Genomic DNA, 11,711 nt, shown 5'->3' on the forward strand with positions numbered 1-11,711 from the left:
CTTCTATTTTTAGAAATTACAAAAATAAATTATTCAATAATGTTTCTGATTGTTAATAATTGATTTTATCACCTTTATACCAAATTAAATCGTAACTTACCAAAAGACATTTGTTGACTGTATTTTGTTTAGTTCTTCATATCTTTACTTTCGCTACTTTGGTTGCATTCTTCGTTGTCGATTCATGAAATTGCAATGGCTTGTGGTAGCTTAAAACCGTGATTGTTTTACATTTTATTATTGTTGATAGTGATGGCTTCACTCAAAGTTAAAGAATTGTTGTGTTTGTTGTATTCAGGATTGTTATTTGTAAGTAGGCCGTTTTGCATTTTGGTTTAATTTTAACCAAGCGAAATTAGATTTCAGGTGTATTATTAATAGGCTTTTCTGTTGTTCTTTCCTATAAAGTATTTTACCATTTTAAATTCATTCCTACAAGTTCCATTGGGCCTTTTATAGTGTATTTTTTACTTGGGTTTATTCACCTTTTTCTCACCTGGTTGGGAGTTAAAGGTCCAACTAGAGAACATGACATTCACATAATTCTGGTAATAAATAGTTCAAAATCTTTATATTGAACATACATTGATTCATTAATTTATAGTTTATGGTCATTACTTTGGCTTTATTAATCGCGGAATGTGCTGTGGGAGTTTGGTCAATCATATTATGGGATGAAGTTGATGTCGAATCGCTGCATTTAATGACGGATTCTTTTAATGAATTATTAAATAATGATTTCAATAAAAAGCATTGGTTCACTTTGGAGTCTGAGGTAATTTTACAAAGAGACCGGGACGCGTTAGACAACATCGGCAGCGTGGCCGAGCGGTCTAAGGCGCTGGTTTTAGGCACCAGTCCGAAAGGGCGTGGGTTCGAATCCCACCGCTGTCACATTTATTTTTTTTTATTTTTTAGTTAAAATGTTGTGGTTTCAATGGACCAGAAGGATATCGAAAGAAAGGTTCAGTGCCTTTTTCTTGTTGTGATACTGATCTTGAAAATAATGCGACTTGCAAAACGTACACAAATGGATGCCAAAAACCTCTTGCTAGCTACGCGAAGGTTTTATTGATCGACGCCACCATCATGGGTTTTTCATGTTGCGTTTTCCAAGCTCTAGGTATTTTTGCTTTTTATGTGTTTTTAAGAGCTTTGAAAGTTGAACGTGCGGCAAGAGTGCAAAGAAGATTAGCGATGCAAAGAAGAATCTCACAGGAGAATGGAAGTGCTAATCCGACACCGTCATCTCCACCACCAGTAACGCCACCCACTTCAGCTTAAACCGCATTTTTTATATTTTTTTACAAATTTTATATGACTATTTTGAGCACAGAAGTGCCTTATTTTAAACCTAGTATATTTATATACATATATCTAACGTATGTACTTAAGCTGCACCATTATGACAATGTTTTTATTTCATTTTACATATATTTTTTAGACGATTTTGTTTTGGTTGATGAGTTTTTGGATAAATAAAACCATCGTTCTTTTTGTGTTTACTATTTTGCTTACTTAAGGAATGCTGGAGAATAAACATACCAGTTAAAAAATCCTACCCCACTTCACAGAAAGTGGACATTATATTATGCTATTGCTATAAACTACTAAAGATACACAAAACGGTTTCACTCTGCGTCCTCACTTCGCGGCAAAAAGCACATAACCTAAACAATTCATCAACAATAAAATAAATATTTTAAGGATGCAAAATACTTTTTCTTCGAATCGTTTACTCCATATGCTGAAGACAAAAAAAAAAAAATACACAATGGGGACACAGAATGTTATAAGAAAAATAAATTAAATGCAATTTTGAGGCTAGTAATTCACTAATTAATAAACACCAACAGCCAGACATTTTGGAGCTTCTTCTGAGCAAAATAATCGACTTAAAACAGTTTCACAACGGCTTACGATGGGAAGCCCGTTGGTGGTTGTCCGGGCACTGAATACTGGGGTCTGAAATTGGCAAAATTCGCCGCTGCAGCTGCAAATCCTGGTAAACTACCAGCATTGAAACCTGGCGGGAATTGGCTCATCACTTGCGCTGTAACAAAATTAAACGTCAATTAATACATTTTTACTGGTATAGTTTAGCCAGCGAGATTGGTTGATATAAAAATCACTAAATTATACATAGTATAATAGAGAAAGTAGTACCTAGCGCACGTAAAATTTGAAATATATCCTTCAAGCAGTAACATTTTTGCCCTGAAATTATGCTGTAATTAATGTATTCTAGTGCATTTTGTAGTGTTAGGTTAATTTAATAAAATTTAAAATCTCCCAATTTCGCTGGACGAAGTTTAAAATATCCCAAATGTTTTGTCGTAACTGTTACACAGCCAGTCAAAGAAAAAGTGTATCCCGAAAAACTAGTAACCTTAGGAGATTCCCAGTGGTATTCCTGACGCACAACCGGAAGGCCCTAATGTCTCATGAGGCAGCCGTAAAATATTTAAAAAGTCGAAGACATTGGTGAAGGAATATGTGACGCAACTTGAAAATTCGAAAACCGTTGATTACACTGATAAGATAAGTCATAACAGATCATGGTCTCAAGCGCGAATCTACCGAAAAAGAAAATAAACAAACCGTCACGATTTTCTCAAAAAATCCAGTTTGACACTGAACAAATTACAAAAAAAAAGGTATATTTTATCATGTGAAAGTATTCGGAGCCATTTACGTGACAAGACGGCATACACTTTGGAAACTTCTCTATTGAAAAACACGTTGGAAGTGAAATGCTTGGCGTGAGGATTTGGGATGTTATACTTATATTTTCCGATAGTGTTTTTTGGATACAAACGACTACAACGTGTGGCTGGTCCACTCCTACCAACAGAGTCGTCCAGAAGACCGTTTAACGCTCACTAAAGATCCGCTAATATGGATGGCAGAAAATAGTTAGCCTTTATAAAAATTAAATGGAAAAATCCAGAACAGATACTCCACGAACGATGATCCAAAACACAGAAGTCGTTCCAAGTAGAAATCTCTATTCTCTAGATGTTAGTCCGTCAGAGAATGTTTGAGGAGCGTGTGTATAAGGCTTAATTCGTTGGGTTGCAATTCCCGGCAGTTATGAATGAAATCATTTAAATCGTTCCAGAGCTTTCTTAGAAGAATTGCTTAGTTTTAAACTGATTAACAAAACAACGTGATTTTAAATTGTGGATAGCTTTTATGTTTTTTAGTTGTGCTGCTCTGCTCGGAATTTCTTTACATTATTTGTAGTGGCATGTGTTGCAGAAAATCCTAAATTTAAATTTTAATTTATATGTACGGTGTCTCAGCTAAGACTTTCGAGCCTAATATCTCGGTTATTTTGCAACGGATTTTTCTGAAATTTAAAATGCAGATATTTTAGACGGTTAAGAGTAAAATCCCATTAATTCAATAACCGAAACCTTAAAAACGTAATTTTTACATGCCTTTTTAAAATGTTGAATCACTTAAGATTTATATTAAAAAATTGATCGTCAATAAAAAATGCTGTAAGGAGAAACTCGTCCTTGAAAGACGTCTGGTTTGTAAGAAAAAAGAAAAAACTGTGTTAAACGTGGTTGCAGATGCAAAAACGTAGACGCGTATGAAACAAACGCGCACGCACTATCGCCGAATTTTGGTCATCCCTCTTCGCACATACGCAGGTGACATATTTGACGTTTATCTTTCTAACCTTACGAACTCTTACAAAGTTAAAGACATTTGGACGTAATTTATTGTACTGAACGCTTTAATTCTTCCATAAAGGATTAAACACGATCGGAATATTTTAGCAAGGTAATTTAGTTCACGTACGCTTCCTGTGTCTTCAAATAAATTGACGAGTCTCTACATTTGCAGTGTTCCACGAGAAAACGATCTGTGTCATCGAAGTTCTTACGACACTCTCCAAAGGCAAAAATAGTTTCCTTTTTGTATAATATTGAAATTTCTGCCATTGTAGTCTATTTTTAGAGTATTTTCAATAAATTTTGACAGATTTTAAGGGGTGCACAAAATATTGCTTGGTAGCTTTCATCAATTGTTTCAAAAGGTAACTGCTCAAATACCTTCAAAATTTAGATTAAATTTTTAACAACAAAATCTAATCTTTTCGTTGAATCAGACGAGTGATTTAGTTAATTGTTTGAGTAGACACCTATTTTTTACTGTTTAACAATCTAATAATAATTGCGCTTAATTTTCGATAAAGGAAACAATTACATTTTTGGACTTGAAGTAATTTTATTATTACTAATTGAACCTTCACCCTTTAAAGTATCTCTATTTTAAATTTCACGAAAATCGGTTGGCAAAAACCGAGATATTAGCCTCGAAAGTCTTGACTGAGACACCCTGTATAATTATACTGCGAAAAAAATGTCTTTTTTTTAAATACATAAATCAATGAATACTTCATACATTAAGTTCACACAAGCGAAATTAATTGTAATCAAATCCGAGATTAACTGAACACGTAATCAGATTGAACCAATCAAAGTTTCGCATTTATGGGTTAATCGGGCATTAAAATTTAATTCGAATTAAATATTTCAATCTCTTTCCAACAACTGGCCCCAGGCGTGTTGAAGTACTAGATGCCACGAATGAAATACTGTGACCATGGCGACCAAAGGTTAAACTCGAAAACCAACATAGCAATAGACAAGGCCGCGAAAACCTTCACAAACTGAATTAAATACTAACCTGTTGTTTGGCTATTGGTTGATGAAGTAGCAGCCAGTCTTGAAAGGATGCTTCTTTCTGACATTTGCAACCTCTGTGCGACAGGAGGGATTCTCGCTAAAGTTGCGGGAAGTCTTGATACGTCTGACTTCATGTCACTCAACAACTCCTCCAATTGGTTGAGAACTTTGTGCAACACCGCATTGGCGGGTTTATTACCCGCCAAAGATTCTTTACTGAGATGCTGATGCGACTCTGCCAGACATTCTACTTCGGCGAATCTTGCATTCAAGGACATGGCCGGATGATTGGGATCTTGTGTTAGATTCAAATACGCGGCTCTCCTTAACTGTTCTTCTATAACCAAAGCTTGTTCCAGCAATTTGAAACGGCGGGCCAAAAATTTATTTTTGATTTCCAAAAAATTTCCCTTTCCAACATCCATCTTGAATGGTTCATTGATGATGGCAAAACGTGCGTCCGCTTGAATGTCTTGCCATCGACCGTAACCGTGAGTTACGATGCCTGACAATAACCAATAATCGTGCCGACGATGCCAAATTTCATATTCACGACCTGGGGTTGCCGCTTTTTCTTCATTCAACCACAGAGTGTGCAGTTCTGTGAAACCCCCGTCTGCAATATTGAACATGAAACGTTTCTTCACTTCCTCTAGATCGATGACTTCCTTCTTTTCTTTAACCTTTTCTATCTTATCTTTATCCTCCGATTCAACTTCATCGTCTTTTTTCTCAGACGACTTTTGTTTATCATCTTTCTTTTCACCGTCTTCTGTTGTGACCTCTTTTACTTCTTCGTCGTCTTTCTGAGTGGCTTCCTTATTATTAACGTCAACCTCTTCTTTGTCACCTATTTCTTCACTCTTTTTATCTGAAGTTTCAGACTTTACTTCATCACTTTTTGTTTCCGAAGTCTGATCAATTTCGCTCGTTTCAGTCGTGGACTTGGTTGAATCAACTTCTTTCTCTTTAGTCGATTCTTCTGGTGTCTTTTCTTTTTCCTTCTCTTCACCTTCAGATTTTAAAGACTCTTTTTCTTTATCTTCATTTTCGTCTTTACCTTTGTCCGACTCTTCCTTCAGTGGTGCCGGACTAGCCGCCGCACTTGTAGCCGGAGTAGCACTAGTGCTAGTTGTCGCGCTTTTCGGCGTTTCCGCTTCGTTTTGGGATTTGTTTTGATCCATTATCGTCTTTTTAATTACTTCTGGCATGCTGTATTCGCCATTTATGTGTTCAAATTCTTGCACTTTTTTCCTAATCAATGACATGACACCAATTCTTGTTAATACATGCTGTCTACTCAAACCCTCTCGTGGAACTCCATCGGCAAAATTCTCGGCATTATCCGCCCCAGGTTCGCATAAATGTCTCATGAACAAGGAAACGTAAGCTTTGAAGTTTTTTTCAGATTTGCCTCTCAAATCCCTCACTAACCATTGAGAATTGAACGCATCTTGCGGAGGCATCCCGTATCTCATAATAGCATTAAGGAAGGCCTTTCTTTGTCTAGCGTTAAAGCCCAAAACCTCAATATTACCACCCACTCGAGCCAATAGAGGGGGCAGGGGCCTGTCACGTTCATCTTTCCTCTCCATCCTCCTTCGGCTTCGACGATTGAGATCACCTTCGTTCTTTTCATCGAAGTCATCGTCTTCTTTGTCTTCGTCTGAGCCAGCAGAAAAGTCTGAATTGTAATCTGATAGATTTTCTTGCCAGGTACTATCTTCTCGAGTATCAGTGGTCATACCACCATCGTTGTAGTTAACTTGTTTTCGGACACGCTTTCCTTTGCCTAGAGTGCGTGCAATGTCTTCTTGCTGTTGTTCATAATGATGACGCAATAGCTTAATCCAGTAAGCTGGATCCGTATTTTCCGCCTCTTGTTTGATGATTTCAGTATCGACCTCTTCTTCATTGTCCCCTTCTTTAGTAACGTAGCTAGCGACTTTAAATGAACTCAAATATTCATTAGCCCAGTTCTCTTTCTGCTCAATACCCTCTTTTGTACGATCTAGTAGTTCACTTACTGCTTTGTCATCGTAGTGAATAGCTTCGTCTTCTTTGCCTTCATCCTCCTTGAATAATTCTTCAGTTCCAAATCGAAGAATATCATCCAATTCTTGTTTTGTGAAATTTGCTCCTTTGCCACCCATTCCGGGTCTCACAACTAAATGAGTCAACATCATTTTTCTCTTCGCAACTTGTGTGACTCTCTCTTCAACACTGTTTCTGGTCACAAAGCGGTAGATCATGACCTTGTTGGCTTGACCTATCCGGTGAGCTCTTGAAAACGCCTGAATGTCATTATGAGGATTCCAATCGGAATCGTAGATGATAACTGTATCAGCAGTGGCTAAATTAATACCTAAACCACCAGCTCTGGTCGACAATAAGAAAACAAATTGTTGAGCTCCTGGTGCATTAAAACGATCGATGGCCTCTTGACGCAAGGTTCCCGTGATCGCACCATCAATTCGTTCGTACTTATAACCTTCTCCTTCCAGAAAATCTTCCAGAATATCCAACATTTTTGTCATCTGAGAAAAGATCAAGACACGGTGACCTTGCTCGCGCAAAATTCTCAACATTTTTGCTAACAATACGAGTTTTCCCGATGATTTGATCAAACTTTGCATGTCGTAGCCTCCATTTGGTGCAATCGGTGCTTCTTCTGCGGCTACCGGGAACAAGTACGGGTGATTACAACATTTTTTCAAGTCCATCATGATATTCAACAAGGAAACGGACTGACCACCTCCTTTAGGATTCAACGCTTCATAATTACGTGTCAAAATATATTTGTAATATTTCTTCTGCATGGGGGACAGCTCTACTCGGACGATAAATTCAGATTTCGAAGGCATGTTTTTCAGAACGTCAGCTTTCAATCGTCGCAACATGTGCGGACCCAATAACTCGTGTAACTTTTTCACTTGCTCTTCTTTTGAAATGTCGGCGAATTCGTTCTGGAACGTGGCAAGATCGTTGAATTTCTGACTGTTCAAGAAATTTAAGAGATGGAACAATTCTTCAAGGTTATTTTGTAATGGAGTTCCGGTCAATAACAATTTGTATTGAATGTTATAACTTGTTAAGAGACGGAAAAACTTTGACTGGTTGCATTTTAATCTGTGGGCCTCGTCCACGACCAAAACAGCCCATTCTATGGAACCCAAACAAGCAGCATCAATTGAAATCAACTCGTAGCTTGTCAAAAGTACGTTGAATTTGATTGAATTTGCCTTCACTCGACAAACACGACCTGATTTGTTGACATTCTCTTCAAAACTAAATTCATTTTCTCGAATTACCGCTCTCGAATCTTTATCACCTGTTAAAAAAAAAGAAAAATCATCAATAAAATTACTAAAAGATATTTTCTTATTCTTTACTTACCAACATATGTAATGACATAAAAGTCTGGGGCCCATGTTTCAAATTCTCGTTCCCAATTTATGATGGTAGATAAAGGAACGCTCACCAAGAAAGGGCCTTTACAATGTCCTTCTTTATATAAAGAATAAAGGAAAGTAATGGTCTGAATAGTTTTTCCCAGACCCATCTCATCTGCCAGAATCGTATCAATTCCTTGACCCCAAGAATATCGCAACCAATTAAGACCTTCAAGCTGGTAGTTGTGCAGTTGCATACCGCACTCGTCAAGATAATTCGGTTGCTTGTCTAATTTTTTCTTCAGATCAGTGGTTGGTTTTTCTGGTGGTGGAGTATAACGTCGCCTACAAACAAAAAAAAAAAAAAAAAAACACTACTAATACAAAACAAAAAAAGAAAAACATACGCTGTTGTTCTATCTTCGTCGTCCATTAACTCGCGCGTTTTTGACTTCTTTCCTTTACCCTTCTTGCCTTTGCTGCCTGTGACATTACTGGTGCAAGCAGCTCTCAAATCCATGTAATACTCTATGGATGTTTTGAGACCGACGATCTCATCATTTTCTTCTTCCCATGTCGCCTGATCGTACGACAATTCTCTCCATTTGACCAAATACAAAGTACGACCATCTTTCATATTGCGATGGTTGATGATACGATGCACCACTAACCATTCTGGTTTGATACCGTATTTGTAGAATCTTTCTTCCAACTCTGCATCTTTGTAATCACTTCCTAGACTAAGAAGTCGTTTTGAACGTTGATCCATTTCGTCCAAACTCTCCTCAAATTTCGGTGGTTCTTCCATATCGAATTTTCGAACAAAATTTCTGTACAAAAGAGGATGGTTCACTTCCAATTGTAACTCAGTCACCCAACTGCAATGCCAATGGGAATATTCATACCACTTGACGAAAAATTCCCGGTGACGCTTTCGCTTCGTTTTCTTTCCGTTGGTTGCAGAATCGTTTGTACTTGCTGGTTGATCTTCAACCCACCTCCAAGTAAACAACTTAGAGATTTTACCTTTCAAGGGTGGGCAACTACATCTGGGACATTTCCAATCACCGTCAGGTATTTCAACCAGTGGTGGATTCAAACAGTGCGTGTGATAAGCGGATGGGCACGAATCACAGCAAAGCAATTCTCCACCGTCTTTACAAATGCGACAAAACTCCTGATGTTCGTCGTCGTCTTGTTCGGCGGGACCCTCGTTTTCACAATGCGGACAACTCCATTTACCCTCAGGTGTGTCCTCAAGTTCGGGATCGAGACAAACTAAGTGGTATGCTCTCGGACAAGTGTCACAAAGAATAATTTCTCCTCCTTGTTGACACACCTCGCAGTAATCTTGATGTTCGTAATGTTCTTCTTCGGGTTTCCCGCCTGCTTTCTTATTTTTCTTCTTTTTAGCTTTGTTGCCAAACTTCGTCTTAGCTTTTCGACGAGGTTGCGGTGGACCGTCATCTCCTCCTTCTGAAGGACCTGCTTCCTCGCTGGCTGGAGGCGCGGCGGCAGCATTGGCTTTACGTTCGTCGGCTTCTTGGAGCATTTGTTCAAATTCGGCATCAGAATCGCGATCTGAGCCTGCAGCGCTACCATCACCTTCTTCTTCCTGATGGAATTTTTAACAGATATTTTAACCTTAATGAAACAATCAAATTTCAAGAATTTCGTTAGTAAAGTACTAATTAAACGATGACAACAAATCAACTACGTTTTTTTTTGAAAATGAATACAGCAATATAGCTTTATACAGTTTTATTGCGATCGGAATTAAAAAGCATAATAAAATAATTAACAAACCGCTCTCAAAAGGTAGAGAGTATTTATCTATTAAATTAATTACTTCAACAAAGAACAAAAAACAACTAAACCCGTTTAAAATAATTTCAAATAGTTTTGTAAAAACTTACCGAACTTCCTCGCTTCCGCTTTCCGAGTTTGATTTTAAGCGTAGGCACCTTGGAAGCTTTTTTGGAAGATTTCTTGCCTCTTGAACTACGTTTCTTCTTATTCTTTGAATCATCATCTTCGTCATCGTCATCATCCTCGTCAAAGGCCTCCGATTCCGGTTTTTCTTTAGCTGCTCTAGGTCTGCCTGACTTCGGATAATCAGAATCTGCTGAAGATGCTACATTTGCTTCATTATTTTCCGACTGTAAATTGGGGTTGATGTTTGAGAATTCCCGCCATTTTGCCGCAACCAGCATCATCAATTTTGACATAGGAACCTATTTGAAATAATTATAGTAAATTAATTAATTACGACAGAACCAACAACATACTTTAGGATTTTCTTTAGTAAGCAATGGTCGCACATGCTGTTGAAATAATTTGTAAGTCGTGAGATTCTGGAAATCGGACTCTGTGTATTCCAATTCAACATCGGTTAGTCCAAATGTTGAGCACACTTCCTCAATGGTGGGCATACCACCCCCAGTTGTTGAACTGCTTTCTGCTGGGGTTGAGGGTGTTGACGGATGTTTGGTGGAACTTCGCGATTTCCGTCCTTTTTTACTTGTAGCATAATCGGAATCACCAGCCCCATTGTCGTCATCCACAAGAAAATCACTCTCCTGAATTAAAATATTATTGATTAATTTATTAGCGAGAGTGGATTTGACGCTTACATCGCCGCTGTCATTTTTTCGTTTCTTCTTTTTCTTTTTTCCTTTCTTCTCTTCACCTCGAGCTTTTCTCTTCTTCCCCTTTTTCTTCTTGCGGCCGTCTTCCGGTTCATAATCGTCGTCTTCGTCCTGAAAGAATCTGTTTAAAAAAGGAATCATTACGTTAGGTTTTCTTATTTACGCCGTGTTTGATAGGGGCCTCGTCGGATTCCGGTTCGTTGTCGATTGGGTCGCCGGCGACTTCTTCCGGGGCTTCTTCTTCGCCTATGTTAAAAGAAATAAAATCATGTGCGACCCATGTGGACAGTGGTCAGCGTGATCATAACAAAATTTTGGAGGGAAAATATGAAATTTCTAACCCCAAAACGCCCAAACTCATTTTCAGCGGAAATCTCTAATTTGCAATCTGCCAATCTCTTTGTTTGATGGCCTCCATTTTGTTAAGGGTCAGGATATGCCCGCGCGCTGTCACAAAAATAATGAAAACCTACCTCCCCCTTTCCCCGCGCCTAATATAACTGATTACCAGGTTATAATTATTCATTTTTCTAGCATTTCAACGGCGAATTCTCCTTATTTAGATTGTTGATTCGTTGTAAACAAACGTGAGCCACGAAATCGAACGGTATTTCTTTTAATTTCGGACAGTTATAAGTAAAACACATGAATTTGAAGTCGGCTTAGATTTACACCTATGCACCGGGCGACAAAACAAACTTACCGCCGTAAGAGTCCTCGACTTCCTCGTCGGATGCCATCACACAAAACTCTAGTCGACGACCACAATAAATACAATTTTTTTATTCAAGAAAAACCACAAGAAATAAAACTTTGCACGGCTTTTCCTTACGTATATACAATTGTTCTTTCCCTCACTCACTCTTATCCCCCCTCCTAAAAATCCTGCCAAACACGCATGCGTCAAAAGAGTTTCCCGAAACAAAAAATCTCAAACTACTTCTGTTCTTGTTTCTTATTGCTTGTTA

At 38.1% G+C, this 11,711-nt stretch overlaps 2 protein-coding genes and 1 non-coding gene across 3 annotated transcripts; 2 read left to right on the forward strand and 1 right to left on the reverse strand.

Annotated features, from left to right (window-relative positions):
• The first annotated feature begins 167 nt into the window (after positions 1-167).
• On the forward strand, positions 168-1,505 carry LOC138126002 (leukocyte surface antigen CD53-like). Its single transcript, XM_069041637.1, has 4 exons — positions 168-309; positions 360-548; positions 605-775; positions 919-1,505. Exons 1-4 carry the CDS (start codon positions 253-255, stop codon positions 1,282-1,284), a joined length of 783 nt encoding a protein of 260 aa, XP_068897738.1. The 5' UTR covers positions 168-252; the 3' UTR covers positions 1,285-1,505.
• Positions 815-894, forward strand: TRNAL-UAG (transfer RNA leucine (anticodon UAG)). The gene has a single exon. It is a non-coding gene; the product is annotated as a tRNA-Leu (tRNA).
• Mi-2 (chromodomain-helicase-DNA-binding protein Mi-2 homolog) lies at positions 1,491-11,635 on the reverse strand. The gene is made up of 9 exons (XM_069041610.1): positions 11,447-11,635; positions 10,907-10,989; positions 10,729-10,854; positions 10,384-10,674; positions 10,012-10,329; positions 8,503-9,710; positions 8,100-8,440; positions 4,705-8,034; positions 1,491-2,053 (listed from the first exon to the last, which is right to left on the reverse strand). Exons 1-9 carry the CDS (start codon positions 11,481-11,483, stop codon positions 1,917-1,919), a joined length of 5,871 nt encoding a protein of 1,956 aa, XP_068897711.1. The 5' UTR covers positions 11,484-11,635; the 3' UTR covers positions 1,491-1,916.
• Between the last annotated feature and the right edge of the window lie 76 nt (positions 11,636-11,711).

The sequence above is a fragment of the Tenebrio molitor genome, chromosome 3 (assembly GCF_963966145.1).
Source record: "Tenebrio molitor chromosome 3, icTenMoli1.1, whole genome shotgun sequence".
In the NCBI taxonomy this organism is placed as follows: domain Eukaryota; kingdom Metazoa; phylum Arthropoda; class Insecta; order Coleoptera; family Tenebrionidae; genus Tenebrio; species Tenebrio molitor.